The sequence below is a fragment of the Pimephales promelas genome, chromosome 22 (assembly GCF_988280905.1).
Source record: "Pimephales promelas chromosome 22, fPimPro1.hap1.1, whole genome shotgun sequence".
In the NCBI taxonomy this organism is placed as follows: domain Eukaryota; kingdom Metazoa; phylum Chordata; class Actinopteri; order Cypriniformes; family Leuciscidae; genus Pimephales; species Pimephales promelas.
In genome coordinates this window covers 23,896,540-23,917,996 of record NC_142790.1, presented here as the reverse complement: position 1 = coordinate 23,917,996, position 21,457 = coordinate 23,896,540, and the positions used below count along the sequence as shown (strand labels likewise).

The 21,457-nt window shown below is 37.6% G+C and overlaps 1 protein-coding gene across 2 annotated transcripts in view; it reads left to right on the top strand.

The window, feature by feature from the left end:
• Positions 1–21,457, top strand: part of vav3a (vav guanine nucleotide exchange factor 3a) — a 69,099-nt gene that overhangs the window by 40,796 nt on the left and 6,846 nt on the right. For both annotated transcript variants that reach the window (XM_089125438.1, XM_089125439.1), the window contains exons 13-25: positions 694–779; positions 926–1,058; positions 3,011–3,120; positions 5,352–5,453; positions 6,726–6,823; positions 8,204–8,226; positions 8,871–8,904; positions 13,589–13,719; positions 17,096–17,161; positions 17,693–17,727; positions 18,176–18,292; positions 19,316–19,403; positions 19,884–19,986. In XM_089125438.1, coding sequence (XP_088981564.1) covers positions 694–779; positions 926–1,058; positions 3,011–3,120; positions 5,352–5,453; positions 6,726–6,823; positions 8,204–8,226; positions 8,871–8,904; positions 13,589–13,719; positions 17,096–17,161; positions 17,693–17,727; positions 18,176–18,292; positions 19,316–19,403; positions 19,884–19,986 — 1,126 coding nt within the window. The remainder of the gene's footprint in view (positions 1–693; positions 780–925; positions 1,059–3,010; positions 3,121–5,351; positions 5,454–6,725; positions 6,824–8,203; positions 8,227–8,870; positions 8,905–13,588; positions 13,720–17,095; positions 17,162–17,692; positions 17,728–18,175; positions 18,293–19,315; positions 19,404–19,883; positions 19,987–21,457) is intronic.

The window sequence follows — 21,457 nt, the reverse complement described above, 5'->3', positions numbered from 1 at the left end:
ACATGAAATTAAAAAAATGCAATAAACATTAATTTAACAACATTAAATGTAACATATAACCCTAATGTGCATAACTGATTAGAAAAAAAACCCAATAAAACTATGAGGAACCATAGTTATTTCAACAAAAATACATAAAATGTGAAGTGTCACTCAGGGAATTGTGGGAATGTCAATTTACGGTTTTTCACTGTAAATTATACAATGATTTGTTCTTTTTCACTTTCAAAAACTGTAAATTTAACGGTATTTTACTGTAAAATTATATCACAGTTATGTTCCGTGTATAGTATGGAAACTTTCTGTTTACCAATTAACAGTTTTGCACTGTAGCATTTTTACAGTATTTTACCGTTAAAATCACAGTTATTTTTTACAGTGTAGATAAGACCCTTATTCGTCGTCTGGTGTCGTTTAAAGCCCTTTGAAGCTGCACTGAAACTGTCTTTTGGACCTTGAACCGTTTGGTGGAAAGCAATTGCAAGTTACTAGAAAAGCTGAACTATTTTAGAAACAGCAGAGATGGTGTCAGACTACTAAAACAGCACTGATTTGCATGCCTACTTTTAGTAAGTTACTCCTCAGCAGAGACGATATGAGTCTTTGAACAGATTTGTGGAGAAACAAACATCTAACTCAAGAACCCCTAGCAGTGTACAAGCATTGAGTTTGCTTCAATCCTGTGTTCTGCAGAATCAGTCTCTCCGTATTTATGGGAGACCGAAAGGTGACAGCGAAGTGCGAGTAGCTTCAGTCGACAAACGAGCCAAACAAGACAGGTGAGATGATTAAAGAGTGGAATACTGCTCAGCCTGAAACTCCACAAGTCTTTACTAAGGCCTAAGGGTTATGAAGGTGTCATCCTCGGCCACTATACTCTTTCATTTTCTTTCTCTTTTTGATGTTTGCCTTTTTTCTGCTGCAGGCACATCTTTCTGTTCGACGCCGCCGTGATCGTATGCAAACGACGAGGAGATAACTATGAGATGAAGGAGGTGATTGACCTCCACTCCTTCAAGATCACCAACAACCCGACCTCAGAAAGAGAAAACCGAAAGGTGTGCAGCCGGTCTCCTAATTGCCTCCAAAGTTCGCGGCTCCAAAGCCGAGGGCAGCAAATGTGCCGTTATGCTGCTGTGCCATGATCAGTTACTGCAGTAGAGCAGCTTTCATTCGCACAGATGGTGTTTTCTATTAAAAACCGTCTAGCGACTGCTAACGAACGCAGCCGACACCAGACACGGCTAAATTAGAAAACACGATGTTGTTTGTTACTATATATTACATCCTGCTTTGCCAGGACAATTAGATAATTCTGTAGATATTACATGTACAAGAGTTTCACTGAGAAATGGAGTTGCTGTTTTAAAAACATGCGATGTAAACATCACTATTACTTTTTCTCATGCTTGCAGTTAGCAATTTAAACAATCTTTGTGCTACAGTCATGCCTCAAATTGTCTGATTTTTTTGAGTTCATTTAAGAGATAATGGTAACACTTTACAATAAGGTTCATTAGTTAACATTAGTTAATGTATTTACTAACATGCACTAACCATGAGCAATACATTTGTTACGGCATTTGTTCATCTTTGTTAATGTTAGTTCATGAAAATACAGCTGTTCATTGTTTGTTCATGTTAGTTCACGGTGCATTAACTAATGTTAACAAGATTTTAATCAAGTATTAGTAAATGTTGAAAATAACATTAACAAAGATTAACAAATGCTGTATATGTGCTATTCATTATTAGTTCATATTAACTAATGCAGTTAACTAATGTTAACTAACGAACTTTATTGTAAAGTGTTACCAAGATAATTTAATTATTAATAATTTAGTCATGCTATTCTTTTAACCCTAAAACCATTTTCTGGACAAATGTGGGCAAAATGGTTTTCATTTATTTTTAAAAAATACTTCCCTTGATCTGAGCGGTACAAGACTTGGCTACTTTTCTTAAGTTTGCCTCCTGAACACTCACAATTTTTTTTTGACTCAATTCCATAATGTTAAGTGGGTGAATGAAAAACGGTCCCACTTTATATTAAGTGGCTTTAAGTACTATGTACTTTCATTGAAACAAATAATTTGATACAATGGACTTATTGTGTACATACATGTTTTTACATTGTACTTATATTTTTAAAATACCAGCATGTAATTACAGCTGTAACTAATTTATGTAATTACATCTGTAATTACACAGCGGACCCATCCCTTACACTTTAACCTACCCTTAAACCTACCCATACCACCACACCTGTCCCTAACCTTACCCAGATCACACCTCAATAGCAGCAAAAGTGTTTTACAATACATTGTACTTATTTTTCAATGTAAGTACATAGTACTTAAAGCCACTTAATATAAATATTTGGGACCAAATATTATAAAGTCATTCCGAGTTGTTGTTTTAATTATAGTACTATTTCACAAAGCTACTGTCTTTACTGTAAAACATGTAAAAATCTTACCAACCTATCTTTTGAATAGTAGTGTACAAAATATCCGGATATGAAAATCATGATACTTGGGCAATCACCCTAGAAACCAAACAGAACACCTTAGCAACACACTAAAATCCCCACACAGCATAGTGTCTGCATTAAAACACTCATTTTTATTTATTTCATAACACGTGTTCGGATACGTAACTGCTTATTAAACTGCATTATACAGTTGTTCACGCAAATAAACAAAAGATTTGTGTTTTGAACCTGACTGTCCACACTGTCATTCCATTTGTTCTGCATCACTTGAGATATGATGTAATTGTCAGCTCAGTGCCAGCAGACGAAAACAGGGTGATCCAGCTAGATTTGACTGTAGCATTTCGTCAGTCTTGCATAAACAACAGTGACCCCTTCACACCATCATGCTTTGTACTCTCATACTTGTTAGATCATCTTTGATGTTTCGAATCAAACGGCTTTCGCTTCATCTCTGTGTATGTGTGTGTTTTGCATTCATAACATGGATGTTCTTGCATTCTCTGTCTCTTCCAGTGGTGCCACGGATTCTACCTCACACACAACCAGGGTCAGAGCGGCTTTGAGTTCTTCTTCAAAACCAAGGAGCTAAAGAAGAAATGGCTGGAGCAGTTTGGCATGGCATTGTGAGTGTGTGTGTGTGTTACAGTATGACCTCTGAAGGTCTGCACTGTGCTGTTTTTCAGGTTTGTTATCTGCCTTGACAACAGACGCAAAGAGATGATTTAGCTATGACAGTATGTCCTGGCCCTGATTCAGGACTAAAACACCATTAGTGTATATTTTTACTACAAAACAAACACAATAATGAGGACAGACTTGCTTACCCAAGCATTTTTGCAGTGGTGTACCTTATAAAACATAATGTGACCCAAAGGGTTTTCATTCTCTCACAGTGGTTGATTCAGTTTTGCAGATAGACTGAAGTAATATGCCAGGTACTTTTTCCTTTTCTTTTTGTAAGTTTGGGTGTTTTTAAGAAGATATGGTCTGCATTATTTTAGATATAGTCTACTTGTATTTTAGTGGAACTAAAGTCCACTAATGTCCTACTGTAAATTAGCTTTGCCTGACCATTTTTTCTCTAATGCTTACAAGAATAGCTCTCTGAAAATATTCAATTCTGTTATTTACTCACTGTCATCATGTCAACTTTTTCAGGCCTACAACTACAGTGTTTGTGGGCGGGTCAATGTAGACATTGTTCACTGGCAGCCAATGAAGACCATAGGCTGGCATTATGCAAATTTGTTACAAACATATTTAAATTTGTGCTCGAATTACTGACGACTTGTTTTATGGCAATTCAGAATTGGTTCTTTCTTTTTAGAGACAACATTTCAATTTTACCATACACTTCGATCTTTGAAACTGTCTTTTTACATTTACGAAGTGCTACTATATTACACATAATATAAGAAAAAGCACAAAGGGGCACTTTAAACAAGCTAATTTTGTTAAATTACTGTACTTTAAAGGTATAGTTCACCCTCAAATTAAAATTATGGCATTATTTCTTTTAGATATTTTAAAGAATGCTGGTAACCAAACAGTTGATGATAGCCATTGACTTCCATAATATGGAGAAAGAAAAAAAAACTACTTGAAAAAAACTTTTGTTGCCCACATTGTTCAAAATATCTTTTTTTTCTGGGTAATAATGATTCTGTTTTGATTTTTTTTTTAAGGGGTGGCTTCAGACATATTACTCATTAGAAAATTTCTAGTACATCAAACTGTTTTATTTCAAAGAAGCAAGATCAATTCTGTTTTCTTTGAAAAAAGACAAAAACAGAGGCTTTTTATCTTCTTTTACTTTAAGTTGATTACATTCACTATTCTTAGGAGAGTCAGAGATACAAGTAAATCTTTGTATTATGAATACTAAGGCAATAAGTGATCCCACAGCATACCTATGAGAAAAAAGAGAATGAGAGAAAATATATTTATAATTCCTGGCAGATGACAGCAACAATCAGTATAATGCAGATGAAAAACGCAATAAACCATGAGACAAGTGATCTACTGTACCAAATTTCAAACGTCATATATATCCAAAAAAGGGACATCCATGAAAAAAAAAAAGATTTGAATAAGACAGGAGAAAAATAGTGTAATGCACCAAAGACAGGAGACAGGGCTCTGATTAATTAGATAACACGTTTTTAACAGATTTATCTGAAGGGCTCATTAATTCTGGCGAACAGTGGTGAGTCAGTGCTCTCTCTCTCTCTCTGTCATGTGTCATCAGATCGGTCGGCAGCTGAAAGCTGATTGGATATCAGTGCTGTTACATACTCCGAGCCTAATGATATGACATCAGCTAGCAAAGACGGCTCTCTCATCTGTCCGTCATCCATTAATGCCTTTATTATGAGGGCACTCACTGCTCAAGGGTTATTCAAGATGGATCGAGGAAGAGAAACAGAAAGCGGGTGGAGGGTCTTGGACTATAAAATAGTAATAGAGCCGAAAACGACATCATGACTCCTGCCCTACTGATGCTGTAATTAGTGGTGCATGCTAAGACAGCAACACTATCGCATTAGCTCTTTCTACATAATAATAAACAGATCTTTAGTTAGAATATCATTTTGTTAAGTTTGTCATTTTTGATATGTGTTATGCAGTACATTCAGAGATCTGGTTAAAAAGCTTTTTGTTATTGAGTAGTCGTCGTTAAAAAAACAAATTCTCCAGAAAATACAAATATCTACCGTATGTTACCCTTATGTGTTTTAAGAGGCAATTATAGCTGATTGGATGGGGGAAGCAGACAAGCGGTTCTATGTTCACGAGTAACGTTATGCAAAGTCTCCAGTCTTATTTTTAACACCCACTTTCTCTCTCTCAACAGATCGAACATCTGTCCAGAGAGCGGGAAAAGTAATTTCCATGAGTTCCGCATGCACACCTTTGAGACGACCACATCCTGCAGCTCGTGTGAAATGCTGCTGAGGTGAGCTCATAGCTATATCTTTGTGAAATGACACAGTATACCCACAATTGAGCTTAATGTAATAGATATTGCTCATAGAGTAAGCGAGAGAGGGAAAGACAGTGGTAAATCAAGGGTGTGTGTATGGATAATCATAAATTCGCTGATGTCAGAGAGGATGAATTGGCAGATGATGCAGTAGCACCTCATTGCATTACATGAGATCCAGGGGGCGGAGTTGGATCCAGATCAAAGGGGTGGAGATGGGTAGGATCAGGTATATGTAAGGTGGATTTCGTGTTCTGCAGTGAGGACCATCTCAGATGATGGGCCAATCAGAGCAGAGTATGTGGGCTTGGCCCAATCACATGTAGATAATTCCTGAATAGGTTTGAAATGGAATGTAAATAATGGTGTTAATAAAAGAAGTTAAAGATGTTAATACAAGTCTATCTATCTATCTATCTATCTATCTATCTATCTATCTATCTATCTATCTATCTATCTATCTATCTATCTATCTATCTATCTATCTATCTATCTATCTATCTATCTATCTATCTATCTATCTATCTGTCTGTCTGTCTGTCTGTCTGTCTGTCTGTCTGTCTGTCTGTCTATCTGTCTATCTATCTATCTATCTATCTATCTATCTATCTATCTATCTATCTATCTATCTATCTATCTATCTATCTATCTATCTATCTATCTATCTATCTGTCTATCTGTCTATCTGTCTACCTGTCTGTCTGTCTGTCTGTCTGTCTGTTTGTCTGTCTATCTATCTATCTATCTATCTATCTATCTATCTATCTATCTATCTATCTATCTATCTATCTATCTATCTATCTATCTATCTATCTATCTGTCTGTCTGTCTGTCTGTCTGTCTGTCTGTCTGTCTGTCTGTCTGTCTGTCTGTCTGTCTGTCTGTCTGTCTGTCTGTCTGTCTGTCTGTCTGTCTGTCTGTCTGTCTGTCTGTCTGTCTGTCTGTCTGTCTGTCTATCTATCTATCTATCTATCTATCTATCTATCTATCTATCTATCTATCTATCTATCTATCTATCTATCTATCTATCTATCTATCTATCTATCTGTCTATCTGTCTACCTGTCTGTCTGTCTGTCTGTCTGTCTGTCTGTCTGTCTGTCTGTCTGTCTGTCTGTCTATCTATCTATCTATCTATCTATCTATCTATCTATCTATCTATCTATCTATCTATCTATCTATCTATCTATCTATCTATCTGTCTATCTGTCTACCTGTCTACCTGTCTGTCTGTCTGTCTATCTAGAGGAGTCTTCTATCAAGGCTACCGCTGCTCCAAATGTGGTGCTGGCGCTCATAAGGAGTGTCTCGGCAGGGTGGATGTCTGTGTCAAAAGCAGTGCCGGTGAGCCCCCACAACAAACACTTTCTAGCAATTTCTGTGCGTGCACATTATGAATCATCTATTTACAGAGCTGCGATGGAGCCTCTGGCTCATGTTTCAATGTTATGTGATGTCGTCTTACCTCGCTGCACACTAATGTTTGACCTACAGTACACTGTAGTGTAACTGACAGGGCAATAAAAGCTGTCAACATGCAGAGATTTCTAATAATCTAACCTAGGCCACATAGATAAGCGTGTGATGTCTGATGACAAACAGACAAACAGGCTTGGTTGGGTTCCTGAACTCATGATGTATGCATGTGCGTGTGTGCCTGCCAACAGTGCCACTTCTTATTGTTTTACGCATTAGTCAGGCTTCCATAGAATTTCCTTGTTCACGCTTTTAGTACAGCTGAGCTCTCTCTAAACTCCCATCAGTTCTGCTCATCCCATGTCCTATTAGCTAATTTGATTGTGAATTAAGCTAGCAATAAAAATAAAACAAAATATGCAGAGAAAATGGAAAACAAAACACAAACAAAAAACAAAACGGATTCACTTACTTATCACAGAAAGGACGATGTGAGATTCTGCTGTACCGCATTTGTCTTTTAGGGCGCTAGGCCACAGATCAGATTATTTTATGTAGAAATGTTCAACCTTTACCACAACAGATATTTATATTTTCTATATGATTGGTTGCCATTTTTATTAAATCTTTGTTTTTCAACATGCAAGCAGGGATGGTGGAATTTATTCAATTAATTGATTAATTTAGTCATTATATTAAATCCAAGAGTAACACACACAGAGGCGTAGACGCAGGCATGTACATACAAACAGAGTTGAATCTTGTGGACAAAACAACAAAGAGGCCAGACTTGACAAACACACACCCTCTGCATGTAACTTTTCACACTAATTTCATTTTCAGTGTCTGAAATTTTACAGTGAAAATAGATCAAACTTTCATAGTTTATTTTTTTCACTCTTAATGTAAACAAGTTTTTATATTTTTGTGTTTAAACAATGTGTGTGTTTGTCAAGTCTGACCTTGTTGTTGTTTTGTACACAAGATTCCACCCTATGTTTTTATATGCACGCCTGCGTCTATGCCTCTGTGTGTGTGTTACTCGCTCTTGAGGTGTTCGCTAGTGCAACAGGACAAAGTTCACAATGTACACTCCAAGTTTAGGCCCAGCCTCTCCCTCGGGAGCCAATGAGAGTTGCTCCTGGTGCATAACTCGGGCAGCTGTTAAGTACCTGCAGTGTAGCAAAACAAATCATAAATGCTCACAGCACACCGTGTTCCACACACTCTAATGACAGCGTCTGTACAGTGTGTTTATCTGAATGTGTAAACTCACTCTAACCATGCCTGTCTTCAACATGCTTGCAGATTCCAGCTCTTTCGGATCACAGGTGAGGGTTTTTTTTTGTTGTTTTTTTGTTATAATAATTCCTTTTTTAAGTGAATATGTGATGTACGTCTTCCCTGCAGGACCTCATTTACTCCTATTGAACACAATTTAAAATTTAATAGAAAATTCTCTTTTACAATGCACTTTAGAGTAGCCGAAGCATTTTTCATGGAATTGTTATTGAAATATTACTTTATTAAAGTTTGATGCACTAGTTATGGGGAAACTATGCAATTGTTTCTTGCCCAGAGTTCATTGCAGAATGATATATATGTTATGGAATCTTGCATTTATTTAATTGCACACCAGTTTTATTAATTGCATCGCTTGCAACACAGCACCACAGTCATCATTTTGCAATAACAAACCCAATGTAATTTATATAGCATGTAATAAGGATATTGACATGCAATTTGCCCAGAGTGCAGTTCAACACTGATGGTAAATTGTATTGAGGAAATTCTCCATTCTCCATTCTTTGTGCATAGGTTACAGGATGAACGTGTTTTGTGCAGTGGTGTGACAAACAGTGTTTACTTGTCCAAATTAGTGATGAGATTTACTTAATTATCAAGTCATTAATGCATTGCAATGTCTGTGAGTGGCAACAGAATAATTCATGTGATTTATGTACTGTCATTACAGATCGGAAAAAAACCCTGTCGTGGAGAAGATGCAGGTAAATCACAAACACTAATACAATAAGTCACATTTTGCATTCTTTAAGGAATATGTTTTTCAACCAAACATGACTAACCAGAATGTTGTTATTTTTGTCAGTGGATCACAAAAGGATACAGTACAAGATGTGGTCACTATGGACACCAACATTCTTCAAAATTCTCCTTTTGTGATTTACAAAACAAGACAATCATTCAGGTTTGGAATGACATGTTAAAGTGATATTTCACCCAAAAATTTAAATTCATAATTTACTCACTCTCATGTTGTTCCAAACTCGTATGAGTGTTGAACACAGAAGAACATATTTTGAAGAACATTGGTTACCAAGACAGTTGACGGTGGCCATTGACTTACATTCAATACTATGGAAGACAATGGCTACCGTCAACTGTCTGGTTACCAATATTCTTCAAAATATCTTCTTTTGGGTTGACAACGCTTAAGAAATGATGACAACATTTTCATTTTTTGGATGAGCTATCCCCTTAAATGTTAATGCATATAATGATTGAATTTTAGGTGAACATTGACATTTGTAAGTTCGTCATTGCTATGGCTTTGGGGTTTCATACTGTAAGCGATCATGCTTACAAAACATGCATAGTCTTGTACATTAATACTTACTTCTTCAATCTGAGCCAGATTGCGTATTCTTAGTAGTCACTGAGCCGTAGTGTTGACGTTTGTTGTAAAGGCAAGCCCATACACGTAACTAGAGTTTAGTGTCAGATGTAAATCAGATATAAGTGGGAAACACAATGTGTAAAGACATTGAACCACTGTTGCTCCATTTGCTAGCATAGATAGACCCAATACTTAACCCATATCTCCCAGTAAATGTTCACTCAGTTTAATTGTATTATGTAGGTGTCTTAAGCTGTGGAGAGTTTCTTCAGTTCAGAAGTGTGAGCTTACCTGACCCTCAGTCTAAACTATGTTTTCATAGGTAGTTTAGGCCTGCACAGAATATAATTTATGCCATATAAATTAAGGAATCTTTTCTTTTATTCATCTGATTGGTTTGAGTACCTCCTCAGTCTTTCATGAACTAATAACCGCTCCCAAATACATCATGGTCTGGTGTCAACTGACGCGTGACAATGGGTGTTTTAACGTTTTTACAGAAACACCTTTTGATCGAAATATGACCCCAAGTGAGCCTTTTAACCAGGGTGGAAATTATGTTTTTTTTTTTTTTAAATGTACATTACTTTTACATTTAATTTTAAAATACCTAATTTAAATTAAGGTAGGTAGGTCGTGCACGACGAGACACTGCAAAAGATGCAATCATAGCGGTCAAACCCATCCATCTAGCACACATACAGTACAGTAAAAATGGAGAGAATTGCAATGGGAAAACGCGTTCTGTTTGACAGAAGAGCCAAGTCTTTGCAACATCTTTCATTCACGTCTTTCAAAATAAAAATCTTGCATCAGAAAAAACATTTTTAAATACGTTTTTGTTGACGTTTCTTTGACTATACACGCGACCCACTCAATGTACCAGTTGGGAATCACTGAGATAGACGACTTTCACCACCTCAACTAGATGTTCAATCTGTTCAGCGGCAGTCGTTCTACCCATTAGTCTGTCATAAAGAGGGCCACATTATCTTTAATTATGTTTTCACAGCGCCATTGATAGTTTGATCGATACCCAAGAGGTGATAAATGTCCACCTGGGATACAGGTTCAGATGTCAGGGGAGTGACTGAAGGTCTGCATGCTGATGGAGCGACGCACCTCCCTCACCCTTATTTTTAATAGCTTCATGAATTTTTTAAATAAACGGGGGAATCAAGCTAAATTGTCGACAAAAGTCGTTGTTCCTCACCCCCACAATCCCGATACACCCTCTGCTGAGTTCATTATATCTCTTTAGAGTCACCCTGTCTGCGTGGAGCCGTGAGACGCCTCCTGATCCCAGACAATATTGGGGTCTCTCCGTTTGAATTAAAGTACCTGCCTGTTCCGCGCTGCTTGATTTATCTTCATCAGAAACAGCCTTTCTAAAAAACAATGAATTTGAATTTGTTGTTTCATGTGCAGTCATATCTTTGTGCATAAATGATATTTCAAAATAGTGCTGGTTTTTGAGAAGAGGTGTGTTGTTACTAACTAAGTGAGCTCTTTTGCACTGTAAACACTGCAGTAAACTTGTTTCTTTTGGCACATCCAGGCGACCTCTTGTGAGCTGTTTTGATGCAAAAATGCATTTTAGTGTTTATTGGCGCTGACTCTTTGCCCTTGTGCACAAAGGTTCTTAGCTTAGCATGCCAGCAAGACGCTTCCCTGCAGAGAAGCACAAGCTCACGCTGTTCTTTAAAGCGTCTTCAAAGACAGCCCGCCGCGCTTGGAGGCTCAGGGTCTTGGGTGATCCGCTGGGCTGGAAGGCTTCAGCCACAGCTGGTTGCATTAAGAGAGTCTACACTCGCCTCTCATCATCAGAACGGCAGAATATATAGAGCTGCAGCAACCAGCTGAGACCATCACTATTGACCCTTCAGCAAACCAGCCCTGTGAACACAAACACACTCATTCATAGCTCACTGGAGCGTCTGAACGGCTGTCCGATCGGCACAGTTCTCCCCGCAGCACGAAACCTGTGCGTGCAATTACTTGAACGAATAAAAATGTGATTTAATAGTAATTAGGGTAATAGCCAGACTGCACAGCTGATGTTTGTGGTCAGCTTACACACTCTGGGGGGAATTTGCTAAAGTCTGTGACACAACAAGCAGACGACAAAGAACAAGAACAAGCGGCGATGTGTTGTCACCTCGCGGCCAAAAAGCTGTACTTGAACCCACAGCAAAGACTGCAGCTGACTGCCAACTAGCACATGTGTTAGGCACCTACTTGTGCACGTATAACTGTCTATGTCGGCAGGTATCAATCGTCTATTTTTGTCATTCAAAAAGAGAAACCGACTGCATATATACAAACCGTAAACAAAGCAGCTTGCTTACCAATTTGAATATCAATAATGCTGATTGCTTTCTTCATTCGAGGCGGCTTATGTTGTTATGAAAATATTTGCATTTTGGAATGCTAATGTAAGATGGCGTAAAATTAGAACAGCATTCTGACTGTGTCGTCTTTGCTCGTTTTCATCACTTCGCTGTTATTGGACTGTTAATCAGCCAATCAGAGCGCTCGCTTTCACTAAAGTCACAGATGGTGATTCAACATGCTGAATGCCTGACAACAGCCGACATGTGGACCGCAAAACCTAAAACCTAGCCTAACAGGCGCTCACTGATGGCCTGACGATGGCCGATGGTGTTTCACGGCCATTAGAATAAATTGCATCTGCTGATAGCACTGTTTATTAACATTTTTGCTTTGGTATTCAATTCATAAAAAAATGGCAGAAAAAAGCCATTAAAAAAAGCCAGTTTGTGGAGAGACATTTTATTAACATTTTGAATTAGCTTTTATTTTAAGTGCTTTTGTCTTTTTTATAATTAAGTTGGCTTGAGAAAGCCAACTTACTGAAATTGTATTTAAACTTATTTAAAATTTTCTGACTCTAACTCCTCCTAGAGTTTTAACTCTACAAACTCGGGTCAGACCTTCAGACTGTTTTGACTTTGTGTGCTATCTTTTTAGACTGATTCGACTTTCAGATTTCTTAAAAATTAATATTAAAAACCATAAAAATCCCATTGACTTTCATTGCAGCATGGTCAAATTAAGCCAAGGCTACGGTGGCCCAGTGGTGAACAACACAACAACTCAAATCTAAACTCCCTGAAGCCCTAGACTCAATTAAACTACCATTCTATGTGTACTAATTATCTATCTATCTATCTATCTATCTATCTATCTATCTATCTATCTATCTATCTATCTATCTATCTATCTATCTATCTATCTATCTATCTATCTATCTATCTATCTATCTATCTATCTATCTATCTATCTATCTATCTATCTATCTAACTAATTTTTATTTCTTTATATCTTTCTTTCTAACTAATCTTTCTTTCTTTCTAACTAATCTGTTTTTTCTTTCTAACTAATCTATCTTTCTAACAAATCGTTCTTTCTAACTAATCTTTCTTTCATTGAAACTAATCTTTCTTTCTATCTATCTATTATTTAATTATCTTTCTACCTAATCTTTCTTTCTAACTAATCCATCTATCAAACTTCTTTAAACTTCTTCAAACTCTCTGATCTGGCTTTCTCAAGCCAACTTAAAGTTTGTCTCATCTAACTTTTTTCTAGTTTTTTATTCATATTCTGCTTTAATTTATACTTATTTCAGTTTTACTTTAGTAATATTAATACTTAAATGTTTTTTATTTCAGTTTTATTTTGTATATGACACACTAAAGTGATCTAGGAATTTCACAAACATGACCAGCTACGGTTTTAAATGCAGGATGCTGCTAGACGGTCTGCATGAATGCTCTGCCTGCATGACGACACGAACGCTCGAGACAAAACATGAGCCTACTGGCATTTTTATGATGGATTGACTTGATTTTTCTCTCACCTGTTGTGATTTACGATCACGGCGTCATGTACATAAACCTGTTCTTTATGTGCCGGAATGTCAGAGCATGCAGTAATGACACTGTCAAAGTTCAGCATGCTCGTTCGCAATATAGATGAACACACAAATGCGTTATTTTAACCATTTTTCTGTTTGTTTTTTTTACCCCTAGATCTACCTAAGATGCAGGTCATCCGTAATTATTATTGTGTTCCGAGCCCCCCGTACGGCCCACCGCTTAAAATCAACGTTGGTGACGTTGTTGAAGTGATGGAGGCGAACATCCGCAGCTCTTGGTGGAAGGTGAGACAGTTTTACTCGCTCATCATAAACTTTTTAAGTCATGCAGCCCTGCAGGAACGACGTTCAGCTGCTAATTGATTGCCTCTTGTGTTTGTGACAAAGGCCGAGCGACTGTGTTGTTATGCTTTGCTAAGCGTGACTGACTGTGAAATGCTAACTAATCCAACCCTTTTTTCAACACAAGAAAGCTGTTGTGGGTTAGGTTTCATAGCCGTACCAAAACAGCACAACGCCCATAGAGCAGACACGCGCTCGACGACAGGTTTAATTTGTCACGTTTTAATTGTATAGGAGGTGTTTCTGCACATGCAGTTCTCTGGCATGAGCCACACAATAGAAATTCACACAAATAGATTTAGATTAATGATTAACTCTTTCTTGGAGTGCAATGCTAATCACTTTGCTATGAACCTTTTCCCCTATTGTGCTTTTTAAAGTTTTACAAGAAATATGCACTTAGCTTACCCAGACAGCAAACTGACATTGAATCAACGTGGAAACGACGTCTCTCATGACATTGAAACAACGTTGATTTGCTCATCGAATTAACGTTGAACCAACGTCAGACGCGGCATTCTTCAAAGCTAAATGAAATCGAAAATTGGTTTGCTTTCATAACGTTGAAACAACGCGTTGATTTCAAGTTGATTTTCCGTTAGTTTTGAAAGAATGACGCATCTGACGTTGGTTCAACGTTAATTCGATGAGCAAAACAATGTCAGATCAACGTTGTTTCGATGTCATATTTCCACGTTGATTCAATGTCAGTTTGCTATCTGGGTATGGCAGTTCTTTGGCTATAACTTTTTCCTTTTTATTTTTTGGTATAGTAAAAAAAAAATTAAAGTAAGTCAATAAATGTCCCACCTAATGTCACTCATTGATGACATAATGCTGCGTAGACCAAAAAGTGTGACACGCTACTGCTTCATGGACTTTAAGGGCACATGGGCCATTTGGGATGGGGTCTAAGTCTCCTGCTGATTTTTCTCATTAGAAACTGTCCTATTAAGTCTCCGGTCACCGTGATTTTGCCAAGTACGACATGTTCCTGGATCAATATATTTTGTTGACCCTGGAACAACATTCCTGTCTGAAGATTTAGTCCTAACCCTGTCTTTATCCTAACCCTACCCATAACTTATCCCTAATATCAGATTGAAATGATCTGTCTTAAGGAGGCACACCTGAGAAAAAGTTGATACTTCAAAATTTGAAGCAATTGAGTTATTACGTGTCTTAAGAAAGAGCAACTTTTGAGCAGTAAAATGTTCTTCTGGGATGGGCAACAAAAGAACATGCACTCTTCTTTCTCTCGTTATTCATGTGCCAAGGCAATGAGAAAACCAGCCAATGATTGTCTAGAGAGCCAGAGAATTGGCAGAGCCTGGCACACACTCGAATGCCCCTACATCCCTCTCCGTCAGACAGGTCCAGCTGTCCAGGACGCTTCTCCACAGCTCAGTTTTAACATGTTAATCTCGTTCTGCCTCATTCTAAGACCGCCATCCGCTGCAGGCTCCGAACGCCCAGCTGTCCCGTGCACCCGGAAGTTGTTTGACTTATTCAATTTGAGCTCATGCAAAATTACACCGCCCGTGTCACCTGAGACCTCGTAATATCCCGCATCCCGCGGCAGCTCCGGACGGAGCAAAGGGCGATCAGAGCCCTCGTAGCTGTGGTAACCCGGAGACAATTATTGCCCGCTCTGGTGCCTAGACAAACGCAATCATTCACTGTAATTCCATTTGGGCCTTTGGTTGCCATCTGTTTGATCTAACAGGGTTATGAGTTTAATCATTATTAGGCCCTTATCTGAGCAACAACCAATAGTGGGGCGGCATCACGAGAGTGCTGATAAAATGTCAATGCGCTAAATGCATTGAGGAGGGGAGGGGGTGCGCTTAAGGATCCACTTACAAATCAAATTTGTTCAAGGAAGAGGTAGATGAGACAGAAATGCACTCTCTACATCTCCCTGGAAGACTGTCTGAGGAGGAGGAGGAGGAGGAGGAAGGGAAAGATCCGAGCGTTACCGGCAGGAGAACCATCAGTTGTTGTTATACATCAGCGCCGGCTGTATCGGTTGATCATTTTATTTGAGGTCATTCTTGAAGTGTCTGTGTATGAATGATTTGTCAATTAGAACAAACGTAACTCAACTAAAACTTAAACCATACAAAAGTTGAAATTAACTGAAATAAAATCATTTTCATTTAAAGTTAAGATACTAAATAAATAAAAAGATCATTACTCCAGTCTTCAGTGTCACATGATCCGCTAGAAATCATTCTAATATGTGGATTTGCTGCTCAAGAGACATTTCTTATTATTATCAATCTTGAAAATATATATTTTTTTTAAGACGAAATTGTGATTCTTTTCTCAGGATTCTTTGACTTTTTTTCAATTAACAGTATTTATTAAATTTAGCAAAGCAATCTTTTGTAACATTGTAAATGTCTTCACTGTAATCACTTTTGATCAATTTAATGCATCTTTGTATTAAAGGAGTAGTTCACTTTTGAAAAAACTTTTGCTGATAATTTACTCACCCCCATGTCATCCAAGATGTCCATGTCATTCTTTCTTCAGTCGAAAAGAAATTAAGGTTTTTGATGAAAACATTCCAGCATTTTTCTCCACATAACATAATGGACTTCAATGGGAACCAAACTGTTCAAATGGTCGCCTTGCTCTGTTCTGTGATGCGCATTCGTGACTCTCCAGTTCGAACTCGTTTATCAAAATGAACGAATCTTTTTATCGTATCATTTGGTGAACGATGAACAAAAAATGAACGAATCGTTTCCAGTCAACTCGTTCATTTTGTTAGTTGAATTTCGCTTGATAAGACCCTTATTCATCGTCTGAAATCGTTTAAAGCCCTTTGAACAGTTTGCAGTTTGCACTGAAACTGTCTTTTGGACCTTGAACCATTTGGTTCTCATTGAAGTCCATTATATGGAGAAAAATGCTGGAATGTTTTCATCAAAAACCTTAATTTCTTTTCGACTGAAGAAAGAAAGACATGGATATTTTGGATAACATGGGGGTGAGTAAATTATCAGCAAAAGTTTTTTTTTTTTAAAGTGAACTACTAAAAAAAAATTCTTACCACAAATGTTTGAATGGTATCATTATTTCTACAAAAAGGTAAAGGAGTGAAAGCAGTTTAACACTGCTGGATGTATTACACTGTTACACTCATTCTCCTGGTACTCTTCCTGTATTCTCCCAAGACTTTTTCAGCTCTGATGAACTCTGCTGTAAATTTGTAGCGTGTCGTGACTTGTGTTAAGTACTAATTGTTACTGAATTATTGAGGAGGAGTTGCCCAGCTGAACATAATGTAATTATCTTGCCATGGTTTCAGGGTAAAGTCCTGGCAACTAAGGATGTTGGCTTCTTTCCAAGCGACGCAGTGAAGCCTTGCCCATGTGTGAGTACAAATACCGGATTATATTATAATGCTAAAAACATTCTTTATTCTCTGCCAAACAAAAACAAATGTGATCAAGGCAAGGTAGGCTTGTCCTTGTGTGCATGTTGTGTTCGAAGGGTTTAGGTATGCATGCACCTCTTCCGAATTGTTTTTGAATGACAGGTGCGTTGTTGGTGATTGTCTGTAATGCATGTGAATAGCAGACATGTGGACAGAATGCGATAACACTGTTATCAGCTAAATGTTTTACAGTCATAATTATGCACAAGTCGTATTAAATCATGTTAAGAAATATATGTCAGGTTATCTTTATGAGTGCATTTATGAAAGCAATTGTGGTTGTAAAAAGATACAGTAAGTGGTGCAGGTTTTAGTGCTAATGTGAGCTGTATTGTCCCAGACTTGAGCTGCAAGTTAAAAATACTGTATGAAAATCAGGTTGTGTGGAATTTCAAGAACAAAAGCACACGTGTGCTCCACTTTTTTCTTTCTCACCTCCTTTTTTTTTTATCTCTTTATCTTTTTTAGGTACCCAAACCTATTGACTACTCTTCCCAGCCTTGGTATGATCTTTATTCTTACTACCAGTAATTTTGTACCAGAATATAACCATTTAATTTTTTAACTTTTATTTATCATTATGTTTTAATATTTTCTGACATCTCATTATTATATAAATAATTTAGTACTTTTTATTAATTATTATAATTCGAATATTTTACAAACTACATTACCAATACTGCGAATAAAAAAATATATTGCCATAAATTTTACTATAAAATAACATTTTTGCACAATGACATTTTATAGTACCATAATTTTGTTTTTACATTTAATTTCCTGTAATTTTCGTAATTCTATTTCCCCTCTAACTTTTCATTACTCTACCATTATATTTACTGAAAAAGAGTAAATACAATTGTTTATTGATGTGACTTTTTTCCTCAATATTACCTTGTTAACTTTTTGGTAACCCTAACCCTCAACTCTGACCTCTGACCTTTGGTTTAGGTTTGCAGGCTCAATTGAGAGGGTGCAGGCTGAGGCTGCGCTGCTCAACCGGAGGAGCAGCACGTACCTGGTCCGTCACAGAAGCCGAGAGTTTCACGAGTACGCCATCAGCATCAAGTGAGTTACAACAGCACACTTAGTTATTTTACTGTAAAAAAGTATTTCAAAAACAAAACAAAAGTTTCATAACTGCAATATTCCACCTATTACGGTATGGAAGCTTGTGTTTTAAAATAAGTTTTTATCTCACAATTCTGACTTTTTTTTCTTCACAATTGGAAGTTTACTTTTCAGAATTTGCAAGGAAATAAAATCAGAATTACAAGATATAAAGTGTATCTGGAAATTCTGACTTTATTTCTCAGAATTGCGAGTTTATATCCGGCAATTCTGACTGTATAACACACGATTGCGACCTCATATCATGCAATTGTGGGCGAAATTTGAATTGTGTGATAAAAAGTCGCAATTACCTTTTTTATTTTTGATTCAGTGGCCGAAACCAGCTCCCATGCAACAGAGTCCGGGAAAAAATATTTATATTAGTTAGTTCAACGTGGCCACGAACCACGATTGACTAAAACGAAGGAACAAATTAATAAATCATGGGAACGAATTCTTAATTCGTGGCCATGGTTTAACAAAACTGAGTGAACTAATTACTTCAATATGGCCACGATTTACTAAAACGAGCGAAACCAATTAATAGATTGTGGAAACAAATTCTTAATTCGTGGCCACATTTGTTTTTTGTTTTTTGTCTGCATGTCATATGCGGGGCTCCGTAACCTACAACAATATATAAAACATTTTTTTTTTTTAAATACATTTTTTTTTCCACACACTCCAACGATGTGTGTGTTTTAGTGCAAGGCCGAAAGACATAAACTGCCCCATTTTATCAGTGTTTCTTGTTTGCAGACAGTCCTGTGCACTTTCGCTCTAAAAAAAAAAAGTGAGCTCGTAACTTTAAATCCAAGGACTAATGGAGACGCCCCACCCCTCGCTATCGACCCCTTCTCCCTGCATGAAAAGCTCTTTGCCCCATGCATTACTATGGCAGCTTCCCATAGGGGATAGGCAGCATCGATCGCAATGATCACCAGAAAATTACTCTCATCATTTATTCATGGCCCACAGGTATAACAACGACGTGAAACACATCAAGATCTTAACAAAGGAGGGACTCTTCTACATTGCAGAAAACAGGAAGTTCAGAAGCATTTTGGTACGTGCTAATGTTTTGTACTGGTTTTCAGCGAAGAGTATTATTAAAGCGTCTTTATCATATAGAGTGAAAAGTAAATGTTATGCTCATATGTTTTTAAGGTCAGTGGAATCAGTGCAATAAAGATAAATGTTTGCGTTATACAACCTTATTACATTTGAAATCTCTTTGTATCATTTATACAATCCCTTTTGTTTTGTCATCTGTTTGCCTTCTAAAGGGCATTAGGAAATCATGCTGCTTAATGTCTCTATTCTGTAGAAAAATCAAATGTCTTTTGTCAGCTTTTTTTTTTTGAAAGCGCTTTTAGATTCGATCTCGCAAATGCCAGTTAAATAACATTATTGGATTGTGAATGCTGGAGTCATATTGAATCCGTTCATATATTCATTTTTTTTATTTTCCCTTTTAATGGCTGTGGATATTTCCCCTTTTATGTGAACTGACATCACGTTGAGCGTATGTGTGTGTTTAATGCAGGAGCTGATCGAGTATTACAAACATCACTCTCTGCGGGAAGGATTCAGGACACTTGATACCCAACTGCAGTTCGCCTACCGAGAGCCGGAGAACGGAGCCAACAGTACGTCCTGTGCACAAACACGCTAGTTCCACGTTCACAAACACAACTCACAAATAGCAAAATGTACGCTTGTTCTATTTCACACAAAAGCCTCACTTCATCTTAGTTTGAGTATAAACAATGATTCTTTCTTTAATAGTACAAAACATGTGACATTTTTGTGATGGCCAGAAGCTATGGTCACCAGGGTGGCTGCTATGGCAGCAGTGTTTGAGACCAAATCTTCTCACGTGTTCCCAGATGTCGATGTTTAAGGATACATTTCTCTTAATGTTTGGGAATTCCTAATCGTTTGACAGCCCTAATATATATATATATTATTTTAGGGCAGCTATATATATACGTATAGCACATACGAAACGTGTATGTTCATGCAGGACTACATTTTCAGTTAAAAACTAGATTTGCATATTTTCCGCATTCACGTCAGCATTTGCTTGTTTCTGGCCAAAGAAGTTTTAGAGATCTTCTGTCTGTTCATGGCTTTGTGGTCGCGAAAGCTCCTAAGACATCTGTGTTGTTTTCCAGCTGTGGGAGAAGAGCGAGTTAAAAATGTCAAACAGGGGCTGTTACTGAGCTGTGCTTACAGCCTGATCTGAGAGTTTATGGCGCATTGCAATCAACACTTAGATGAGATTTTATTGTAGCTCCATATGTCACAGTGAGGGTTTGCCGCAATTGGGAAATGTTGGCAGATTGAGAAGCTGGGGGGACGTCACTCAAACGCTTCACTGCTTTAACAAAGAAGGACGAAAGCGTTACGAAAGCGACTCTGACCGAAGAATGGATCTCCCAGCATGCATTGCTGCTGTTTTTCTCTTCTCATCCCCAAGCTCTATTCCCATGCAGCACAGCTTCTTTTTTTTCATCTCAGCGTCTGCTTATGTGCCAATACATGCAAATCATATGCGATTGTTTTTTTAGACGGCTGCCAGAGGCGCACAAGTCTTTCATGTAAACAGGATGTAAAGAGCAACAGGGGCATCTACTCTAAGTGGTAACTTGACCCTGTGTAGGAGCATACAGCAAGAGAGTTTTAACTGGAGAAAATCAGCATTGCAGAACGGAAATAGTTGTACAAGGTTACCTCTATTGTTCATGTTACTGTAGACACCAAAATATTCGTGACTTTAATTCACAGGTGAAGATGGAACAAATTGCTTGATAGTTGCCCTTTCCATCCTCATTTTTATTTATATCCAGAAAGCTCTGGAGATGCTGTCAGCTCGGTTGCGTTTCTACTTATATTCCCTCGAATGTTAAGCAAGCCATACGGGTTGGACGGCAAATCCATAACCCTGAATATTCACATTATGGGTAACAACGTGCTGAGGGTTTTAGCCTTGAAGACTTTGCAGAATAGTGGGCGAATGGCCCGTCTTTTCTGGAGTGACATGGGTGGAATCTCAAGTGCCCGTCAGCAGCTCGGACATCACAGGTTGGATAGTGGTCTGAGACAAGGCCTTTTGGA